Below are 25,225 nucleotides of genomic sequence, written 5' to 3'. Positions count from 1 at the left end.
TGTCGTTAGCTCATTTGTGCCCTCGTCGGAGCGCGACCGCACCCACCGGGCAAGAATAATCCCGCCCGCCGACTACGGCCGGAACTCCGCCGACAGCGTATTTAATATCATACCACCAATACATCTAACCGAGGCACGCTGCCTAAGCGCCTACCTTCGTTCAATCAAAACTGTCCAGACGGAACCTATCCGCCCGGGCTTCTAACCTAAATCCCTTCTGCCGCCCTGCCCTGGGCAAGGGATTTCAGGAAGCTAGCCACTATTCTCCATTCACTGCGAGTCCTCCAGTTGACTCGCAGATCCAAAAAGGAGTGCACTCTCTCAAGTTCCCTACCAACTCTGGTACGTTCAGCTTCGTACCGGGGACATGTATACAGGACATGGTCCACTGTGTCCTCGACTCCGCATTCCGGGCATAACCCGGAATCAACCAACCTGAACCTAGCCAAATTATTCCTAAAGGCACCATGTCCCGAAAGAAATTGAGTTATGTACCGATTGGGGGAAACCCAACTAATAGCTCGCAAATCCCTAACATCTGGAAAAATACTATGCCCAGAGAAAAATACCATATCGACCCGTGAAAGAGTCGGCCCACCTAACTTGCCAAGCGTCAAAACCTTGGTCTTAAATTTCCCGCATACGCCCGGTAGTAAGAAGACCTGCCTTCTTTGAGATGTACCGCTGGCTACGCTCTGTAGCCGAAATGTCCGCTCAGCGATCACAGTTACTGCCTCTCGCGAGATAGTCCTGTAACCACCGACAACCGCTAATAATAGAAGACGCTGGGCTCGTAAGAAGATGTCCCTATAGCACTGAAAACGCAAACGATGAGCCCAGACGGGCGCAGCGTACAACAGTATGGCCTCACAAACGCCTTTATAAAGAATACGCATGGTACGGTAATTAAACCCCCAATCGGGATGGATCACCCTACGGACGCCGAAGAAGGCGTCTATAGCCTTCTTCGCCACAAACTGGAGGTGCTCCTTGAAGAGAAGTCTCTCATCAAGGATAACACCCAGATAATTTTGAATTGTCACATACCTAATTGGAAGGCCGCCCATCACAACCCGCGGATGACGGGTTGCAGCGAGTCGGCCCTTTAAGAACATCATAGTGGTCTTCTCAGTGCTGAAGACCATCTTATGTTGAAGACTCCACAACCGCAATACCCTACATGCTTGTGTCGCCTTGAGCTCGATCTCGGCACGCGAGTTGCCCTCGACCAGCAGCAGCCCATCGTCGGCATAAGCCACGATACGACAGCCGCCGGGCATCCGCAGCCGCATGAGAGAATCGAACTCGACGACCCAAACGAGTGGACACTGCCCTGTGGACATCCTTTTGACAGGGTCTTTCCTACTTCAGAACTGCCGTCACGAAGAACGACAGTTCTGTTGCTGAAATAACTCGAGAGAGTTCTAATTTCGTCACGCGTGCAACCACGCTTTTGTAGTTGTAACAAGGCTGAGAGCCACCACAAGTTGTTGAAAGCCCCGGATATATCCAAGAAGACACCGAGCACATATTTGCACTCGCTGCCTGACGCCAAATTCATAACCCTAATTATCGCGTCCTCTGTGCCCTTGCCGGGACGGAACCCATACTGATCGTCCATCAGCATATGGTTAGAAGTTAACCTAGCATTTATGCGGAGGTACAGGACCTTCTCGAAGACTTTACCAACTACAGGCAAGAGCGTCAGAGGACGGTAGGAGGATCTGACGGTGGGCTCCTTGTCGCCACCCTTGAAAAGCAGCTTCAAAATACCTCGTTTCCAGCATGCTGGGAAGTGCCCAGCAAACAGCAACCTATTATAAACCCTAGTCAACACACCTACAATGACAGGCAGGGTGCGAACAAGGAGTTCCACCGTGATACTATCATATCCGGGGGCCTTATTCCTAGCTAGGCTGCAGATCACGTGGCGGACTTCCGCTTCGGTGATCTCAGCTGATGCAACCTCAGAATTAAAATCAACAACTTCCTTTCGGACTCGCCGATGATACGAGGTCTCACCAACCTCGGTGTCATCTGGAAGAAGATCGTCCATTAGATGAGTTAGGACCCGATCTTTATCTATTACAACGCCGTCTTGGGTCGAGAGAGCCGACAGAAGAATGTCCTTTTTCCGCTTATGTCCGAGAACCCTATACACAACACCCCAGGGGTCTCTATTCCCTTGCTCTTGGACAAAAGAGCGCCGCTTGGAAGACCTAATACTATGGAAGTACTCGGTCCTCTTCTGACTGTACTCCGCAAACAGGACTGCACGCCGATCAGGATCGCGCGCACGCTGTGCAGCTCTCGTGAGCCGGCCCACAGCCTGTTTTACCGCAGTTAAGTCACGAGTCCACCAACCAGCTACCCTCTCTCGACCCGTGCTACGGGGGATGGAAAGCTCGGCGGCTTCAACCACCGCCGAGGAAAAGGACTCTGCCAGGTCGTCTAAGGGTACATCGTCCAAGTTGCGGGTGTAAGCCCGCATCTTGGCCGCTAGGGTGTGAGAAAACTTGGGCCAATCCGCCCGCCTGTGCAGGAAGCGTCCCTGCTGAACAGGAACGTCCGCCCTGTAGACATTGCGCAGCCTACCCAGCCAATCAAAAACTATCAGCCGATGATCGCTTTCGCAATCATCGACTACTGACCAATTAAGAACCCTACCAGGGATGTCCTTACCCATGGTCACATCAATATTGGTGCCACCAAAGGCCCTCCGCAATCCAACTGCACCGGTGAAGGTTGGCAACTCGCCGGCTACATTAAACACATCAAAGCGATGCTGCGCAATGAAGTCTTCCAGAAGTTCACCGCTGTTATCGGAGATCCCACTGTGCCAAAGAAGCGATTTGGCGTTCGCATCAACTCCTATAAGAATAGGATAGCCCGCTACCAGCCTGATTATGTTATCCCATCTTTCCAAATGAAGTTCAGTGGGATCCCTGTACTGAAAGTACGAACTAACAACAACCAAGTCTACACCATCCACAATAAGCTTGACAACGACATGATGCGTGTCAGAGGCCTGCCGTATGAAGACACTGTCTAATGACTTCCTGCACAGCACGGTGGATTTACTGTCACCTATATAGAACTTATTCCAGCCTGAAAAACCTGGCAGATCACCCTTAACCTGGCAGATCACCCTCCACAAGGACTGCGAGATTGTCCGCATAAGCCAGCAATTCCACTCGATCAGGGAAACTTTTAAGCAGGAGGTCGTCTATGACAAGCAACCATAGCAGCGGCCTCAGGACTGATCCTTGTGGCACCCCACAGTGCATCTCGAAATGTATCCTTCCATCCTGGGCCTCGATGCTACATTTTCTATCGGAGAGATAATTCTCAATTTGTCTACGTAAATAAGGGCTCAGCCCCTTTGAGGTCGTCGCACTATTTATATGTCTCCGGCTAACTGATGCGAAGACATTCCTTATATCGAGTGAGATTATCAACGGTATGCGTCTAGTACGCCAAGTTCCTCTTTTGACCTCGTCGGCCCAGTTCGAAATTCTACCGATGACCTGCACCGTGGACCGCCCCCGCCAAAAACCATATTGATTTGCACTGATCCCGACTCCCTGTTCTAATTCCTGTATAATTCTGCTCGCTAGGATCTTCTCTACAAGTTTAGCCACGGTATTTAGCAGACTAAACGGCCTATAAGTGGCGTAGGTGCACCTTTAGGAAGGAAGACCACTTTGGCCTCCTTCCAAAATGCAGGGAAAAACTTCCACTCTAAACCATAGCTAGCGATCTCTAATAACTCCCAGGGAGTCTTCCCGATCAAACCCTTTATTACCGCTGCGGGGATCCTATCCGGCCCGGGGCTTTTCTTTAATGCCAGACTTTTGGCTGCCAGTTGTAATTCGTCGATGGTAAACCTCCTGCCCTCACAGGGTGTGGGTCAGCTGTCTTCAGCCATCGTTCTGGGGAACAAATTCGCCACCTGTATCTCTGCGTTTGCCCTGTCCGGCACAGGCAATCGTCTTCCGAATCTCTTCGTCACTATGCGATAAGCTTGACCCATGGGTCGGTGTCTAGCTCTTTACAGAAATTGCTCCAACATTCTCTTTTCTTCTTTTTAATGGCTTTATTTAGGGCCCTTCTGGTTTCAGTATACATTCTTGCTTCATGCTGATATTCCTCTCTACCGTTTCTAAGTAATCTCTGATTCCTTTTCCTTAAGGACTGGAGTTCTTGTCTCAATTTACCAATCTCGGCTGTCCACCGATATACATTTCGTCTCCTTACAGTATTATTTGGCATAATGTCTATCTCTTGCATAACTATATTCGATAAAGTTTTTCCTGTTCCCCCACCCTAGGAGCCGGGACTTGGTCTTTATGCCTTGTTTGTCTCAAACAAGAATACCCAAAAGAGCATTCTCGTCGGAATTACGATCTTTTCTACAAGAGGACGAGAGAGTCTCCGTGCCTCATCACTGCTATCCATCTGAACATGCACAAACGAATAGCAGCTCAGCAGGGACTGTTCCTTATCCCCTCGTTGCCCTAGCAGCCGTATCCTTCTGTTGAAGGACCCGTGTGATAAAATCAGATATAGCACGGAATTGTACCTCATTCGCCAACATACGTCTCACGATATTCTCCACCGTAAGTGGCCCAGTAATCAACTCACATTGCAAGCTCTCCCTGTCCCAGGTCCGATAGGCAAACACGACATGCTCCGGAGTGTCGAGCTCTATGCAGAATAAACAAAAAGGTCATCAGCCCGCTGTCGTGCATTCAAATACACCCGAAACACGCCGTGGCCAGACAGGAACTGGGTCAAAAAATAGGAGATCTCGCCAAACCTACGGCTGACCCATGGCTTCACCTGCGGAATCAGGCGGTGAATCCACCGTCCGGTGAAGTAGCGATCCCAAAGAGCCTGCCAAGCGTATAATGACTTGTTAAAGGAATGGCGATCTTCTTATTTGTTTAAAGAAAGGTTAATTGAATACTAATTATTAATAGCACACAACTTTTCGCAATTTTACACGATCTGCTGTTAATAAATAAGTTCAGATGTTGTTATAGGCTGAAATTTAAAATTTTATGAAAGAAGCTTTTTTAAATTAATTAATGCTCACCGGGCTGATCTGGAGGTCTACGTCGTAAATCAGTTTTTTAAGAGCTTATTTTCGAAGTCGAAGGTTCTGAGGTTCAAATCCTGGTTTGTCATTAGTTTATTAGTTTACTTCCCACGTTATAAATTCGTCTCTGTACATGATTTTAGGTCTTATTTATCCAAAAATGCTATTAATTACATTGAAAAGTTTATTATAATTTTTAAAATCTCGATATTTCAATAAATAGTGAACCTATTTGCATTATTCAAATGTTCTGTAAACGAGTATTATTTAATATATTTTAATTTTTTTATTTTTACATACGCTCAATTTTAGCCATTTTTAAAATTGTGTAATACGGCAAAGAAAATTGTTTCTATTAGATGAAGAGTATTTATTAACTTATACTTTTATACTAATTAATGTTTAAGTCATTACCACAGGGGTCAGTAATAAGATCCTGCAGTTCCATAGTTTGGAATTCTGAGTCATTAATAAGAATTAAATTTTGTTTTATTATTATTATTATTATTATACTGCATCTTGGTTTATCGTCAGCATCTAACAACATCAAAAATGGGAATTTTTCTAGAAGCTCAATAAATTTATTTCTCCTCTACTCTTATTTTGTATAATGTAAATTTAATTTTAAATACGACAGTTTTATATTAAAATTTTTCAACTGGTTAGAGAAATAGCTGAAAAACTTGAATTTAGAGGAATATTAGGGAACTAGAGAGTTTCCTAAGCCTTTGTATAGTAAGTGGATTCCTAGCAATTATGTCATCCAAGTAGTGAGTTACGCTCAGTGTCAATTAAACAGGTATGAGAGTGAAGTCTATCCATAGCTCGACAATAACACCATCTAGCTTGACTTCTGTCCGATCTACAAATTTACAATGACGAGATAATATATATATATATTTCAAATAATATATTTTATTCAAATTAAAGTTCATGAAAAACTAGCAGACCCGGCAATGCTTCGTTGTTGCTAGATTTGAGTATATATATGTATATATATATATACATAGATTTAAATTAACACAATTGAAAGTTTAATAAAACATTAAAAAATGAACTTACGGAACTTCGAAAAATTTAACCTTTCCCAGTTACCCTTCCACTCTTTTCTTTTTTCCCATTTTCATTTTACTTTTTTTCCCCCTATTTCTCATTTTCCTCCCCTTTCCCTTTCCTTCCCCGTTTTTATTTCCCTTATTTACCTTTTCCTGTTCCCCTTTTCTTTTGCTCCTTTCCCTTTTCCCGTTTTTCATTTTTCCGTTTCCCCCTTTTTCCCCTTTTCCGAATTTTCCCTCTTTCACTTTTCTGAATTTTCCCTCTTTCCCTTTCCCTTTTCCGATTTTTCCCTTCCTCTCTTTTCTCCGCGCGTAAATCGGTCCAGTAGTTTTTTAGTCTGTAGCGGACACACAAGTCGGAAACATTGAAATGGAATCGTAAAATATTTAGTATAGTGTGTGTTGCTTTAACGTCCAATAGATAGCGCTGTTTTGCAGAAAAAGCATGTTTTTACCTGTCACAGGTGTGATATCTTAGGTATATAAATAATAGGCATATAAAAACACACGCGTATTTGAATGCAACGTTGTGTAAAAATTTCAAAGCAATCGGTGAAGAACTTTCGGAGATTTAAGATTTTGAACAAACGAACATGTACGTTTTTATTTATATAGATGGTGTTCTTTTATATAAAATTCTTTTTATATCATAAATACAGGATACTTAAAACTATTTATATATAATAATGATTTGTTATATTTTATTAAATTTATTTTTTACCTTACTTATTTACTTATTTACTTATTCTTTACCTTTTATTTATTTATTTTTTTTACCTTGTCTTCTCACAGTATTAAAAACATCAGAGGACGACCTCACGTTCTTTTAAAATTAATATAATAATTTTCGTTCGAACAAAGGCACTCACAAAAAAAAAAAATTATAAATGATTAAATTACCCACTGGAAATAATAAAGTGAATTTTTTTCATCTATTTTGAAAGAAATTTGTTCGTTCAGATTTCAAAATATTATCATTTGATTTTTTAAATCGTAAAATAGTTTTTCTTTTATTAACAGAGAAGGGTTTATTTTTTAAATCTACGGAAATTATAGGAAACTTTAGTGACATCACAGCCAATTTTTAAAAATTTGTCAAATTTTTAGTTAAAAACATTTTGTACTGATTTTATTTTATTGGAAAAATAAGTTAATAAATAAATATATTATTTTTCTTAATGAAATGGAATGAGGTAGAGTATTTTCTTAGCATCCAGGAAGATCCCTGATTCAAATTACGATCGACTAGCCTTTCTACTTCACGTAAAAACGTTTTTTCAGCACATTCCCACCCATAGCCTTTAAATTTATGTTATATAGTAAATTAATATTTAAAAAATTAAAGGTAATGTAATTCATATAGGTAGATATTTACCTCTTGGAGTTCTTGTATCAGGGAGCGTTAGCCACAAAGGGAAGACTATAGGCGCCACAAGAAGGTACGTTAATCTCTTTCTATTGGTGTCTGGCCACCCCATATCCAACGGTTCATTACCCTCATCTTCTTCGTCCTGTTAAAAAAAAAATACATGTATATTAAATTAATTAAACCAGTTATTTAAAATAATTAAATCCTAAATATTAACGTTACAAATCCTTATTATTTTTCATTATGTCGAATTCGCACGCATTTAATCATTAAATCTTAAAATATTTGTAAGAACCTTTATTGAGTGAGCTAAAATCATAATATAATTTTAAATGAGATGATAAAGCTTTACGTTACGCTTGATATTTGATATAGAAGATTTATCTACCATTAATTAATCAATTGTTGTCATTTAACTATCTCGATTTCCTTCTATCATGCAGTTATATACATAGATGCTGTATGTTTAGAATAGACTCTTGCTTCGATTTGTCAGCTAAAAACATTATATCGATTTTTTCTCTTCTTATACTAAAATTCGATTAATAAATAAATATTAGGTTTTCCCAAATTAGAGTACAACTTCACCGATTTAGCGATCTATCGTGTGGACATGTAGATGAAATTCAGCGAATTGTGAAATGAGAAGTTAGTTTAATATTTAAAGTTCGTACTAACACATCGTTCAGTATTTAAAGAAGTTGTCATGTACACCGGACGAAAATTCTTTACTTTGGTTTGAAATTATTCTGTCATTGCTAATAAAATGTTTCTTCATAATACCTTTACATTAACAGGTATTTTATTTGCTAAGAATATATGTATGCATCAATCGAATCGCTAGTAATAACCATTTATATGTTAAAAAGCAAAGAAAAATCTTATTTTATATATAATTCAATATATACAGAAGGGCGTAATTCTTCATACCAAAATGAATAAAATTTATAAATAAAGATGATTTTTCGTTCGTTTTCCTTCTGTTCATCATTTTGTGTGTTTTAATGATACATTTTTATCACACAATCGAATTTAGAGATCGTTATTATATTTAGTACACGTTTACACCAACTTTCTGTAATAAATGAAACATTATTATGTAAATATGTTTATAAATTTCAAGTTGGTGGTGTACCGTATTTTGGAGTATTAATATTATGTTGATGTATAAATAGTGGAGTATTAATATTTTTTTTCTCTGTAACGTTTAATTTTGTCAGGATATTTTTTATTAGGTAAAATATTAATTCTTATTGTAAAAAAATTTATACCGTATTTTTGAAAATCGATAACTCGGACAAGTAACCGAGTTAATGTAGAAAATTTATGCCGTAATTAATTATCAGGCGCATTTCAAAATAGAGATGTAATTTTTAATTTATCTGGAAGTTGATTATTTTATTATTAAAATTACTATGAATTTTGGTGATCATAAAACGTAGGCGTTCTATATTATATGACATAGTAACTTCGCTTGTGTTTGAGTTTGTTCGAATTTTTAGAACTTTTCCCTAGTTTAATAAATTATTTAATTATTATAATTAAGAAAAAAAGGCCAGTCAAGTTAAGAAATTCATTTTTATTATCAGAAATTTTTTTCATTCAATCATTTCTGTCTTAATAATAAAATAATTAATTTTTATTGAAAAGAATATAACAATTTTTGAAAATTTTTTATCATTTTTTATGTAAAAATATCTCTTTCTAATTTTGATTCATTGTTGAGTAAATAAATACAAAAAGATTATTTTAATACTTTTGAAGGACTTAATGAAAGATGGTGGGACAATGTTTTGTGTTCTTGTTTTTTTTTTTTTTCAAGAGTTGTAAAATAAATTATAATGTTATTGATTTAAAATTTTACGCTTTTATTAAATATAAAATTACGCGCTTGATTTTATTTAATATTTTAATTTTTGAAGCCAATAAACAAAATTTTTATATTAATATATATTAGGATCACAATTTCAAAAAAATATGTTTTCGACTTTTTAAAAATTTGGCAGTTAATGCATCGGAGGTCTTTTTTATTGATTAAAATTTTCACTATATTGATTTTAAAAAACTTTAAAAAAACTTTTTCATTTTTTTTTTTTTTTAATTTAAGAGCTCCTTCATCAGGGAATTCATCAGGGGTATTAAGTTGTTTTTATTGTTTTGTTTGAGCTTAAAAATTTGAAATTGCGAAAAGATTTTTTCATTTTGAGGGCTCCCACGCTCAAGTACATGCATTCGAGTAAAATTAATTTTTAAGAGAATAATCCCTAAATGGTGATAGTAAATCTAAAAAAATAACTTTTTGTAATAATTCAGGGATGGTCCAAAAGGATATTTCCGTTGAAATCTGAAAACCGAAATTTTTCGATACCTCCTTTACTTCGTACAAGGAAGTAAAAAAAAAAAAATATATATATATATATATATATATATATATATAATAGTACATTATTATCATTTATATCACATTACAGATAACCCATAACAACAGTTAGTAGTTAACGCATAAAATACATGAATAAAGTAAAATTATTCATGACGGACAGGCTAGTTATCGTAAGGTTGTGATTGATTTTGCACAGTGAGGAGTAAGATCGGAGTACAACATTTATTTTTGTTTAACCTCCGGGACCACCGTTAGATATTGGTTTCAGAGGATGAGATGAATGATTTGTAGCGTGTGTAATGCCTGACTGGGATTCGAACCCAGAACCTCTGGATGGAAGCCTAAGACGCTACCACTCGCACCACGGACGTCGGCGAAGTACAAAACCTAATATTCATTTCGGCTTGTATTAGCTATACAAAGGTTATAATTAAATAATCAATTAAATTATAACTGAAAAACAGAACTATTTTCGTGTAACGTTTTCAATATTTCGGCTTACGTGAAAGGACTATTTCTTCAGCAACCATTTTAAATAAATTACTGATCCGTTTAAAAATCTTCCCACCAATTTATTTAAACGATTTATTTATTTAATTTAAACTTAAATTTATTTAAACTATAAATTTAAATTTACTATTAAATTTAATTTTACTATTTAAAGTTAAATGACTATTTATTTATTTAAATATTTACAATTAAACGGTTTGGTTTTATAGAAAAAATTTTACTCTGTCAATGAATTTTTAAATAATACTAATTAAAAATAAAAAATAAAAAAACACAAATGAGGTCAAATAATTTTAATTAACACTTTCTGAAATGTGATTTCTTTAAAAAGTTTTTATTTAGTATTTTCTTGTATTTACCGCAACATTATTTCATGTATTATATTTTAATAATATGAATTTTATTACACATATCTTTACTTCCCCGCCTAGCGTTATAGCTTTAGAAGGGAAAGTGTTGTAATCGGTCCAATTTGAACATATGTGGTTTTCACAAGATCTTTACGTTTTGACACTTAAGGAACCTAAAATCACAAAAACCAGATGGAAATGTTCATATGTATGTGTGTGTGTGTGTGTGTTCGGTGTTTCACACCTTATATCTCCAGAACTACTCAAAAGATTTTGACCCAACTTGGTCAGACTACTTCTATATACGGCGCATTGATGTCATTAAATTATTAACTTAGGTCAAAGGGGTTGAGGCTGTAGAGCAAGGTCACTTTCATTATCTTGAGATTTCGCCTAATAGACCAATCAGATTGGATATTTACCAAAATTAACCACCGTTACGTAGATTTGAATGAACTACTTTTCCATACTCCCATTTCTCCGCATCACTTTCAAAATGGGGTCCAAAGTTGGCGAAAAACAGTTTTTTGTGTTTTAAAGATAAACAAGACGTTTTACAAAAAAAAAAAAAAAAAAAATATATATATATATGTATAAAAGCCTAAGTTGTGGTATCCGACCGAAAAACAGATTGCAGAAGCATTTAGTAAATTTAATTTTTTTATACTTAACTGTTGGAAAGTTATTTAGGTATCCCCATACTTAAATACTTTATGTATACTTACAGAAAGTATTACGTACATAAAGAAAGTATACTTTATGTATATAAAGTTAGAGAAAGTACTTTCTTTATATACATAAAGTATGTCCCGTACTTTATATATATAAATATAAAAAAATTATTATCGAAAGGAGAAAAATACCCGGTTAATCTTTAATTAATATTTAAGCCTTGTTAAAACTAGTCGATTTTTTAAGCTTTTATGCTTAGTTATATATTTTTTATTTCATTTTTTAAGTACTGAACTACATGATATATGTGTACAAGTATTTTTTTAAAACAACAGTTATTCATTTAGGTCAAAGAAAAATAACATGGAAATTTTAACAAACTAAGATTTCGTTGTTTTAGTTTGTTTCAATAGCGATTCCGTAAGGTACAATGAGTTGGTTTAAATTGGAATTTTCATGGCAAGTCATCTCTATGGGAATCAACTTAACTCGGCTTTAGTAGGTTGTAAACTGATTAAAATAGATAGAAAGCCTCGTATCTTACTACTAACTAGCAAACAACACTCGCTTGAATAAATTAGTTTCCGTTTAAATTTTTTCTTTTCAGCTATAAATCAACTTGATTAAATAAACTATTTTTTTGTTTTAATTTAATATATTTACTAATACTACATTCTTTAGTTTTCGCTTATGTTTAATTTCTATTTTCAGAATATATTGCAGCTGGGCATTTATTTAATTATTAAGTTTTACAGTACAGTTGTAGTCAAGCACATAGCTTTATAAAATGTGATTAAAATGATTAAAATATTACTCATATAGAAACTTACAAAACGCGACCAACTTAACATTATAAAAATAAGAACTTAATTTTTTTTTTATTTGAAATGATAGGCATCAACTACTTTGGTCATTTTACCCATTGAGAATGGAAATTTGTAGCATATGAAAAATTCCATGTCTGAACGGAATTCGAATCCAGGACCTCCAGATGAAAGGCTAAGATTTTTAAATCGCTAGTTTACTCAACAGTCGTATGGTTACAAGTACAGACAGGTTACAAGCGTCTATTATAGCTGTTCTGTATTTTTTATTATATTTTTGAAATAATGAATTTTATTCAGTAACATAAACAATTACATCTTAATTAACAATTGCAGCTTAATCGTATTGAACACAACCTAACCACTGTTGTCAGTAACGTGGTTAGGCGAAGCAAAAATAATAATTAAGTACAAATAAAATAAAAAGAAAACCAGTCACACTGTTGCCACTGTAATTAATTGTGCAGCTATCGCTGCAGCGTCTTAGAGCAAAAATCACAAGAAAAATCGTATACTTTCACTACAACACAAATGCAGAGATACTTAACGCTTAGATACTTAGTTTAGATACTTTAATTTTACTAAGTTGTTAAACTTTAAATTTAGAGAAGTTAATAAAAGTTATGTTATAGTCTGATTCAAAAGAATAATGTATTTAAAGTGAGAAAAAAAATCAATGGTTTACTCTATTACAAAACAATATTTAAATTAATTATTTCGTTAATTACTTGGGAATTTGTTAAAAAATTTGAACTGTGATAGTTATTTGAAGACCGTTTTGTTGACTAGAGCATTTTTTCATAATTAATAAAAGTAAGAAATTTGCATTATTACTTTTTATATTCTGAACGGATATTAATATTTAATTTTACATCGATTGTTTATGGAATTTTCATCCTTAAATTTAAGTTCTTTTGCTATTTTATCGTCTACCTCATTGCTTTTTTAGTATTTATTTTGCAATAGTTAAGATCATAAATAAAGACAAGTCCATAAATCTGACAAAATGTGTATTCATAGAGAATGTAGAATTATTATTAGCAATGTTACTAAATACTTTGATAAAAAAAGGAGGTTATCACACTAGTGAGCGATTAATACCTCAGCTGATATAAATACTTCCTAATACTAATATGAGTTATTATTGTGTTAAAAATTACGACGGACGTCATTTTTTGTAAGTTGCGAACATAACAATTTTCATATTTATTTATTTTTTATAGAGAATATTACAGAACTATAATTAGATATGTTTAATTTCATTGAAATAGCTCAATCCGCCCTGGTAATATAATTTTCTGGTTAAAAAATAGAAAATAACAAACGACAAAGGCGATTCTCGACCTAAGTTAATAGAAACTTTTCTTGTTCTAATATTAAAAACACATTACCGAAATATTGGACGTTCTTAATGTTATAGATTCTATATATATATATATAAGGACGGTATTGAGTTTCACTTATGTTAGGGAGAAGTACATTCTGAACCCGAAGGGGAAGACCATGTGACGTTTCCGGTCGCCACGCCGCCCCTTCCATACCTAACCGTGATCGGCATTTCCCGAAGTCATCTTCAAAAATCTTGGCGGTAGATATATTGCAGTCTCGCCTCGGCCAGGATGCCACCGATGGGAAGATAGGACGCACCGACCGATGGGATGCGGCATTAGCATCGGTGTACTTCTAACAAAGGTGAACACGTAGAAACAAAACACATCTCAGTTAGTTTCAAATAGATAAAAATTTTTACCATTTTTATGAATGTCTTCATCGATAATTTCGGAGAGAACTATAAAACATTTCTCTCTAAATTATACAACCATTTCTTAATTTTTATCAAAATATTTTGCACTTTGTGGGTGAAAATAAAAGAAAAACGAAAAACATATTTATATTCAAATAAGAAAATTATCATTTACCAAGAAAAATAGTTTTAAAATATGTAAAAAAAATGGATATTTAAAAGAAATGAAAAGACAAAAATTATTAGGAAGTAAAAATACGTTTTAGTACATAGCGTTTTCCAGTTATTACACTGACTTTAATACAGCGGTAATTATACATTTACAAAAAAATAAAATAAATAAATATAAAAAAAATATGTGTATATGACAATAATTATTTATACATAGCGTTCTATTCGCTTGACAATGCTGTCGATCAGCTTTAGATATAGATTATGTCTGTTTTAAATCTTATGATTTATCAGTCGATTTTATTTATTAAGTGACTAAAAGGTGAAACATCTATCCTTCAGCTGTTTAAATAATATTAAGTACAAGATAACAGAATTTACTTTATTAATATATTTCTCTAAAAAAATAAAAAATTATAATATTTTATTCTACGTATTTATGTAGTACTGAAAGTAAAAAGTATATAATTTATAGTAATAACGTCAAGTATATATTAAATGGTGGAAACGGGAGCAATCGATTGGTAATAATAAGTATTCGGTACAACTTAACCGAGTTTATTTCCTGATCCTTTCTTATCATCAATGCAACTCTATAACCTTTAAACATATATTTGCAGAGGTCTTAATGAGTAGAGGCTTACGATGGTCGACCTTATCGTAAATTTCGGCCGATCGCTACCATTTTGAAAGAATACCTTTTTTTATTTCTTTCTGTTTAGCTTCCGGAATAATGTAAGATATTACTTCAGAGGATGAATGAGGATAATATGTATGAATGTAAATGAAGTGTAGTCTTGTACAGTTCCTGGTCGATCATTTCTGAAATATGTGGTTAATTGAAACCCAACAACCAAAAAATACAGTATCCGCAATCTAGTACTCAAATCCGTATAAAAGTAACGACCTTCACAAGGATTATAACCTTAGAACTCTCGATTTCAAAATCAGCTGATTTGCGATGACGAGTTAACTGCTAGACCGGGTTGGTCTAGAATTGGAGTAGGTATTCTTAGAATGCTTACTCCACTGTAATACTACAATAGAACGACCTTCACAAGGATTATAACCTTAGAACTCTCGATTTCAAAATCAGCTGATTTGCGATGACGAGTTAACTGCTAGACCGGGTTGGTCTAGAATTGGAGTAGGCATTCTAAGAATGCTTACTCTACTGTAATACTACAATAGAACAATTGATAATTAAAAAGATATAAATGTGGAGCGCTGTACATCTAGCGATAGTGAACATAAAAAATATTTTTTTATAATATTTTGCATAAACAAGAATATATTTAAAAAGACGTAAAATGAAAATAAAATTTCATTTAAAAAAATACTTGTTGGGTGTGTAAAAAAATAACCCAATAACCCGATATAACTATTTGTATTATCATTTTTATAACCATTTATATTTATTTTATAAATATAATATAACCAGACTTAACTTACGCTCGCTTCGGTCGATAACCTCGACTTTAGATTTTATATGGAATTTGCATACCACATTCTCATGCATAAGCTTCGATTTTATATGGTGATCATAGAAAAAAAAAGTTTTCTCAGGTTATAATTTTATTATCCCTTATCATTGTTACTGTACAGTTTATTTCTAATTAATTATTAAATTTGTTTTTGTTTTATTTAATAACTTAAATAACAAATAATATCATTGTTTATTAAAAGAGTACAAGTATTAAAAAAGCATAAATTGAAACCGGTGTGTGTTTCCCTGTTGAAAAATTTCGAAATATATCCATTGGATGTATTTTCTATCTGTGGAGCACTATCCAGAGTGTTGTTTTTTTTTTTAATAACAATGTAATCTCGCCTCTGGACTTTTCCCTTTGAAATAGCTAATTTCATAAATGTTACATAGTAAATTTTTTTTCTGTTTATTACATTTCTGTTTTGTAAAACTTTTATTTGTGTAAGTATGTAATCTTCATAATTCATTAGAGTGTATACATTTTTTCTTCTTTATACCATTAAGAATCGAAACATGGAATGTCTTAACACTACTACAAATTTGAAAACTTGAGAATGCAAACTATGACATACTTAGACATAAATTAGACATGCTCAGTATGAGTGAAGTGAGATGGAAAGGAAATAAAGAGAATCAAGTGAGGATTTCTGATTTTACTTTTTAGGAGCAGAAAGATGTGGTAGTATTGAAGTAGGTATACTGATAAATAAGAAAGTATTAAAGGTTGAGTATGTTGATGAAAGGGCGATGATGATGATGATGATGATGAGGATAAAGGGAGAAGATAAAAAAGATATTGTAATAATTCAGGTGTACAAGCCAACTACCCAGCACACAAATGAGGAAGTAGAAAAATGTTATGGAAAGATAGAAAACTTAATTGGGCAAGAAAAGGAGAGGGGCATGTGTGGTGATAATAAGTGAATGGTATGCTTTGGTTGAAGACAGGAAGGAAAACAAAGCAGTGGTAAAATATGGTCTAGGGATTAGAAATGATGGAGGAGAAAAATTGCTTAGATTCTGTATGGAAAAGGAATTAGTGTTGGGAAACACCCTGTTTGAAAATCATAAAAAAAGAAAATATACTAGGGTATTGCAAATGAACAGAGAAAAACATGAAATGTTTTTCTCTGTTATATATTATGTTCTCTGTGATATATTATGATAGTAAAGATTTAGAAAATGTTTAAAGAATGCTAAGGCTTATCCAGGTGAAGATATAAATTCAGATTACAGTCTGGTTGTTGTAGAAGTGAATGTCAGGCTCAAGAAAATTAGGGTGGTAGAAGAGAATATGATTTGGAGAAGCTAAGGAAACAGGAAATGGAAAATCTGATGCTGGAAAATAAAATATGGGAGATAAACCAAGTAATCCAGATGATAAGTGGATGAAAATGAAAAAGAGTGTAAAGGAAATAGCAAAAGAGACGATAGGGTTTAAAAATAGTAACAGAATACGAAAAGACTGAAATGTGAAATGTTAGGCAAGATGAATGAAACGAGGATGTGGAAAATGTACAAACAGAAGAAGGTAGAAGGAAATATAGGGGATTGAATAATGAACTAAGAATAGAAACTGAGAAAGCTAAGGAAAAATGCCTTACAATTGATAGAACTTACAGTGATAGAAAATTTGGAAAAAGAAGGGAAAAAGAAATTTGTGAGCTAATGTATGAAAAAATTTCAAAAATAGTTTAATTAATTAATTTCAGAAATAGAAATGAGGGAAGAGAATATATCAGATAGAGGCAAAGGATGGAGAAATACTTAATGAGAAAGAGGAAATAAAAAAGAGATGGGAAGAATACATTGTGGATTTATTTGAGTTAGGAGAAAAGCCAAGAGAAATAGATATGGGAGTGTAAGAAGACTACAAAGTTCATGAAGATCAAAAAGGGTACAGTATATTAAAAAGTAAAATAAATGAGAAATTAATATCTTGAGAAAAGGAAAAGCAAGGATGTGATGAAATACCAGTTGAACTGTTCAAAGCACTAGGAGAGACAGGAGAATTGTTATTACTAGATCTATGCAATGGAATACCTGAATAAGAAAGGTGGCTGGAGAAGTTTTGGGATATAATAATAGTATCAATAGAAAAGAAAAGAAATACAAGGAAGTGTGAAGAACGTAAAAAGATTAGCCTAATATCAAAAGTAGCTAAGGATTTTAAATAAGAGGATATACAATAAATTGGATGGCAGTATTGAGAAAGAACAGTATCGGTTTAGAAGGGGTTTGGAACAAGAGCTGCTAAGAGTATTAGGGGAGAGATGCAGGTAAAAGAGGCGAAGAGTGTATGTTGCCTTTTTCAATCTAGAAAAGGTATTCACAGAGTTAGGTGGGATAAATTACTGTTAATTTTGAAAATGAAGGGAGTTGACTGGAAAGAGAGACACTTAATGAAAGTAGTGTACTATAACCAGAGTACAAAAATGAGGGTAGGAGATGAAATGACATAAAGAATAGGGATTGGAAGGGGGTTGAGGTGGGGATGTTACATGTAACCAACACTTTTTAGTATATATCTGGAAGAAGTAATTGAATGTTGTCTGAATGGGAAAAGAGGAATAAAGTTCGGGGGAAGAAGAATAAAATGTGTACGTTTTGCTAATGACACGGCAGTACTGGCGGAGAGTGCAAGTAAATTAAATGAAATGCTTGATGATGTAAATGAAGTTTGCAAAAATCAGGGTATGTGGATCAATAAAAGAAAATAAAAATGTATGGTATTAGGTAGAAAAGAGGAGAGGATTGAGATTAAGATAGGAAATGAAGTTTTAGAGCAGGTGAAGAAATTTCAGTACTTGGGAGCTTTTGATAACCTGACTTGCACAGTAAAATTAAAGATAGAATGTCAAGAAGTAAGCAGGCATTTAATAAGGAGGGAAGATTGCAAGATTGCTGTCTGGAAAGCTAAACTTAGTGTTAAGGAAGAGATTAATGAGATGCTTTATTTGGAGTGTGATACTCTATGGAACTAAAACGTGGACGATTAGAAAGGCAGACAGAAAACGAATTGAGATGTTTGAGATATGGGTGTAATGCAAAATGATAAATGTCAGATGACAAGACCATGTAACAACAAACAGGAAGATGCTAAATGTGATTGAATATAGAAAAAGGAACTGGCTAGGACATTGTATGAGAAGTTAATTAATGGATTAATTAGTGGATGAGATGGAAGGTTTGGTGAACGGAAAGAAAGGAAGAGGCAGGAAAAGATATTGATGGATGGGGTTATGGACACTGAAGTAATATTTACGGTGGTTCCGAAGGCTAAACAGAAAAATAAGAAAGAGATACTTTTATTAATAATTAGGTTTATATTAAAATTTATTTCTATATATAGTTTTTTGGGTACTAATTTGTAAAATTATAAGTTCTATTTTTTAAAATGATTGGGAGGCATATAAATAAATAAAATTCAAACAGTTTTTTACCCGATTACGCCAAGTTAAATGAAATAAATTTTACATTATTTGTTTATGGTACTATAAATTAAAAAAAATTCTACCAATTTTCACGAAAAAAAATATCTAACACTTCCTTTTAACCCCGTTTTTAAAAGGAGTATATGAAGATGATTTTGAGAAAAGAAAATTATATAATAAAATTAATAAATAAAATATTACATTACATCGCTTATTTGCTCCTTTTCCTTCTTCATTAATTTCGTTATTAACCTTCTTCTCGATCAATACTGTGACATTATGTATCTAATTAAATTTACGTCGGTAATAAACATTTATTAATATGTAATAATTTCCTTACCTATTACCTTTACTAAATTGGTTGCCAGTTTAGGATGTTAATTAAAATAATCAATGATCGATCGCATCAGTTTTTGAAGTCTAACACACCTGTTTAATATATTACTATAGTAATTTAATTATAATTAATAATAACCGAAAATAATTCATAAAAGCCTATGAACATCATTAGAACATTAATACTCTTACTACTTTATAAAAGTAATCGTAGACTTAAAATTTGTAAACCGTAATTTAAAAGAAGTTAATACATAGGCTTATACGTACTTATTAAATTGAGCTTCTTTATCCGCGGAAAATGCGAAGTGTTTGCAAATATAAATAATCAAATAGTTAAGAACAATATTTTTAATGTAAACTGCAAAAACAAAACTCATTGATTTAATAGTACATGAGAGGGAAGAGGATCATAATCAGGTTTGATGATATGCAGAATCTTTTAGTACATTTGAACCAACTTGATAGCTTATATCGTGATTGCGTAATGATAATTACAAAATTTTTACTTTGGCAGTCATTTTGAGGTTTAATCGACGGCTGATCGCGGCCATTGGTATATTTTGGTAATCCTTTAACGAATCCTTAATCCGAATCCGAAATCAAAATCAAAATCCGTGACAAAAAGTGTTCACATACAGTATATATATATATATATATATATATATATATATATATATGTATATTGAATTTAATAACGAACTGTTTGCTCGTTGATAAAAATGAAATATAACTAGAATGAAATTTAAAAAAAAGAATAAAGCTAAATAATAAAAAATACTAATATTTTGGGGAGACACTAACATATGAGAAACTTTACGCTAGCGGTGTAGTTCGGTAAAGTTGCATTTAATAGGGAGTATCGTACTATTTAAAGGAAATAAATGATAAAATATAATTATTAAATGAATGAAGTATTACAAATTAGAAATTGGAAAAGAAAATAGTTCAAAGATTGCTAAAATCGAAAAATAAATTATCATTTATCCAGTATTCAATTGTTCAGATATTATATTTTTTTTTTAAAGTATTATAATACTTTACATGGGATTATATTGATTTAATGCCCCATATGGGTATAAAAATTTTCTTCTTGAAAACAGATTAATTTTAGGAGTTTTTAATGTATTATCAGATTGGTCGGAAGCTACGCGTGCTATAATTTATTTGAAAATTATTTTTACTTTTAATTATAAAACATTATGTTACATAAAGATTTTATGTAAATTTATCGTGTAGATAGAATGTATTAGATTAAAAAAATGTTCTTTACTAGAAAATCTGTTATCAAAAACAATTTTAATGGTATGCAGTTCCTCAGATGTATACAATATTTCATTATGTCTAATCAAATATAAAATATTACTTTAATTGTAGTATAATATTTAATTTTTAATTCGAGTATTTAATTTCACACTTAGTAATTGAATGATTTTCATCTTTGTACAGCTTACACGATAACAGCCAAATATTTAGTAGTTGAAACTCTTTTCACAGACTGATAAGAGAACATTTTTTTCGACTTTTCGGAGAAAAGTACGGTATTACTTTTGGTCGCATGGCGGTATTTGGAGGGGGGGAAATTGAATTATCTTTACGTTTTGAGATATGAGGAGTACGAAAATAACATTTCTAAATTTTAACTTCCTTTTGTATATGTATATATATATATATATATAATTAATATATATATATATAGTAGCGTGAAAATTAATCCGAACTCAGTTGTTATTTAATAAAAAGTAACTTTAAAAAAAAAATTAAACTTGTACAATTTGTGAACATCTAGTAATTAATATATCCTTTATTCTTAATCACTTCTGCATGATTTGGCGTTGATTCAAGTGTACTATATATTTTTTGATTTCTTCATCATTAAATGAAACCGATATTATTGCTTTAATAAGGTCAATTTTTATAGTACGTTTTTTTAAGCCTGGGAAGTTGCCTGGCCAAGGTAGCACTTTAATGTTTTCTTCTTCGAAAACCTTTTCCAGTTTTTTTTTGGCAATATCACGTAGCGCCAGATCTTGTTGAAACACTCCATTGCCTTGTGGAAATTTATTTTGAAGTTGTATCACAAATCTTTCCTTCAGAATCTTGATATAACCATCACTTTATTTTTAACTGGTGATATATTTTCATGTGATGCTTTTCTAACGTTTATGGAACCTGTGGTTCTAAACATAAAAATGTGACTCATCGGAAAAGATAACATTTTTCCAGTCTTTCTTGATCCAGTTAGCAAGTTCTTTGGCTCACAAGTGCCAATGAGGCGAAAAGAAACCAGTTTCTTTAGATTATTTTAAAATAGTTTTCACGGACCCTAGTCCAACACCGCACTCAGAAGCTATTTGTCATCGTTTCATATTGGAAAGAGAAAGAATTTTTAGCGCACTCTTGGAGTTATGGACTGTATTATACTCTAATATTCAAAAAAACACAGAACAAAAACTACGAGAACATGATTTTGTAAAAAAAAATGAATAAAACTTTCACAAAACACTATTTTTAACATGAAAATTGCTAAATAACCAAAGAACGATAACCTCACATTATATAGACAATTTAAAGAATGGGTGTGGTCAAGCAGTGCAGTCATAACGTAGAAATAAACAAAAAGTTTCCTTTATTCGGATTAATTTCCACGCTAATGTATATATTATATATATATATATATATATATATATATATAAAACCATACGAATAAAATTTGTGGAATCACTCACAGTGTGAATGAGTTGAAACTTGATGCTTGTGTATAGAGCCTACTCGTTACTCGAACGTATATTGTGCATTGTACGATGAAAATCAGTGCGTTCCTGACTGCGAAATAATGAGGGCATCCGAAACAAAAGTTAGTCTTCTTTAGTTCTGTACAAGAGTTTTTAAATTCAAAATAAAACATAAACAAAAAAAAAATAAAACATAAAAAAGAAAAAAAGAAAACATAAACTGCGTTAAATATGGAAATAAACGAGTAAATTTGAGAGACTGATTTTATAAAATTGAGAATTTGTAATAGTTTTCAAGAGTTAAGATATCTCTCTTTTTCCAAGCTTGCAAATGAAACTCGTACATTTGGATTTGTTAACTTGAATAACTTTAAAAATATTTCACATTTGCAATATCCCAGGAGCTATACCACCATAGCAACAAATTTCAAGAACATATAAATAAATAGGTTTTTATTTTTTTTCTTAAATCGTAATAAATTGCTTTGTTTATTCTTTTGACAGATGTGTCGACATAGTTATTTATAATAGCAGTTAACGATATTTCATTTCCTGCATACCGTCTGGTGTAAGCTTATTTCCAATAATTGAAAAAAAATTAAGATTTATCAAAACAGATTTTTCAATATAACAGCATACATACGAGAAAGTACGATAAAACTATTTCTGATTAGATGCAGAATACTGCTTCTATGTATTTTTGAAATACTAAATAAATATAACGAATTAGAATCAGGGTAAAGACTGAATCGAACTGGAAATTTCATTGAAAATGGTTAAGCCGATTAAAAGAGATAGAATAATTTAGCCAATTTCTGCAGGTAGACTTGTATAGCTCGCTTAATAAATAGATTACTTGATAATATACTTTTGGTATTCATCTAACATTTTTGTACAATTATAATTTTGCATTCATAATTTTTATTTTCCATTTTAATTAATATATGTTTTACCTTCCCAAAAAAAAAAAAAATTATACACGAAGAAAGACCTGTGCTAAATGGTTTTTAATTAAAATCGAAAAATGGAAACACTAGAAAGTTCACTGAAAAATAAAACTAGATCCTTATATAAAGAAATTAGAAAATTAATACTTTGATTATAAAGAGTAAAACAAATTGTTAGGGATGTAGGATGTAAGTGGTATATCGAAATGAAACGATTGGCACTAGATAGGGAATCTTGGAGAGCTGCATCAAACAAGTCAAGTGACTAAAGACAAAAAATAATTATAAAAAATTAGAATTATATTATTTCATATATACAAATTAGAAATTTCTATTTTTTTCTCTAATTTATCTACATGAGGATTTAGTATTTTTCTTTTAATCACAAAAAAAATATACAAAAATAAAAATTAAAAATGCCGGCAAAATGTTACATTACTTTCTCGGATAGGCCGGGAAAAATTGTTCAGATTGCTTCTCCCTAGACCGAGACTCATTACTTTATAGAAGGAAAATCAAATATATAAAAGTGTAATTCTAAGTATTCAAATATAGAAGAATTAACTAAAAAATAAACCTTTCCGCAGTTTTACGCAAGAAGACCGAGTTTTCGTTATTTTATATATTTTCCTTTTGAAAAAGTGTCAACTCATTCTAATCAAAAATTTTAAAATAAAAAAAACCTCTGAACCCTCTACACACAAGCATCAAGTTTTAACTCGCTTACTACTGTGACTCGCATCATAACCGCGCACGAAAAATACACCACTACACAGTCAACGTACGCTTTAAAAAACACATACTTAGTCATCATGACGCTCAAATTAGGTAACGCTATCTGAATACTCCAAATAATGTTGCTAACAATAGATACCACAGACATTCCAACTTGCAGCATCTTAACAAACCACGCCTTAAACTTGTCCCACTCAATTTCTTTTACCTTAAACTCAAGAATGATTCAACCAATCTTCATCAAATTTTCACATGCACAACTTCATATACACTACTAGAGCATATCCAAATTTCAATGAAATTGATCTACTAGGTTTGGAAAATTTCGAGTCACAGAATTTTATATATAGATCTATAAATAAATATTTGAGGAAACCACAATTTAAATAAAAGGTATTTTCGTACTCCTCATACCTTAAAACGCAAAGAAAATTCATTTTCAAACCCCCCAACTCCCACCGTACTTTTCCTCGAAAAGTTGATAAAATTTTTTCTCTGAATAAAATTTTTAGTTACGGGACCCGTGCTGACCGCATTTCTCCACTCCCTTAATTGATATAACTAAAGTTAAGTGGTCGTATTCAGATGTCATGGTATAAAATTTCATAAAAATTATTGTGATAAAATATAACTTAATATGACTTAAACATCTATGTAATTTCTATTTTCTACTATCATTATTTAGAACTTAAGTTTTCTAACCATATTCCAATCAACGGTTGGGAAAACCGGTTTATCTGGCCTAAAATGAGCCAAATACTTCTTTATTCTACAGAGTGATAAAAAAAACCTTTTCCACGTAAAGAAATACAGATGAATTATTTGTCGTTAGTTAATATTTTTACAAATAAAAAATATTTATTAAATTACATCTGTATGTTTTTCACTATCCGCGTACAGTTTTATCAGCGCAAAGTGTATATGTCCATTAACTTCCGCGATATTTACGTGGGAATTCTCTTCTACATAAAAATGATCTTTGACAGTAGTTTTCAGGTTAACATTTTTTATTTGCAAACGGGTGATTTTTTTTTCACTGATTTAACCTCATATGGAGTTGACACAGGTTGTTAAATCTGGACTTAAAATCGGAGCCCTTCAAAATGTTAATTTAAAAGACCTTTACCCAAATGGGCTGAGCTGGAGATGCAACTTGCTGTAAAATGGCGGTTAATTTCATATCAATCGATGGAAGTTGAATAAAATAATTTTCAAGCACATTAATCTTCAAGCATGAAATGTTATTAACACTTCAAAAAAGTATCACAAAGTGATTCTGTAGTTTCATTCATTCTTTTAATGTACCATATGCTATTTTCAAGGTGTTTTATATTATTTATCTAACGATTAATTTCAACACTATTTAGGTC

General features: G+C 32.7%; 1 protein-coding gene across 1 annotated transcript in view; it reads right to left on the bottom strand.

Annotated features, from left to right (window-relative positions):
* Positions 1-25,225, bottom strand: part of Nckx30C (solute carrier family 24 member Nckx30C) — a 700,544-nt gene that overhangs the window by 81,753 nt on the left and 593,566 nt on the right. Inside the window, exon 5 of the mRNA XM_075358858.1 lies at positions 7,532-7,667. Within this exon, the coding sequence (XP_075214973.1) occupies positions 7,532-7,667 (136 nt within the window). The remainder of the gene's footprint in view (positions 1-7,531; positions 7,668-25,225) is intronic.

Source organism: Lycorma delicatula, chromosome 3 (genome assembly GCF_047948215.1).
Source record: "Lycorma delicatula isolate Av1 chromosome 3, ASM4794821v1, whole genome shotgun sequence".
Lineage (NCBI taxonomy): Eukaryota > Metazoa > Arthropoda > Insecta > Hemiptera > Fulgoridae > Lycorma > Lycorma delicatula.
Note: the sequence above shows the minus strand (reverse complement) of the source record. Positions and strands in the feature narration are given on the sequence as shown.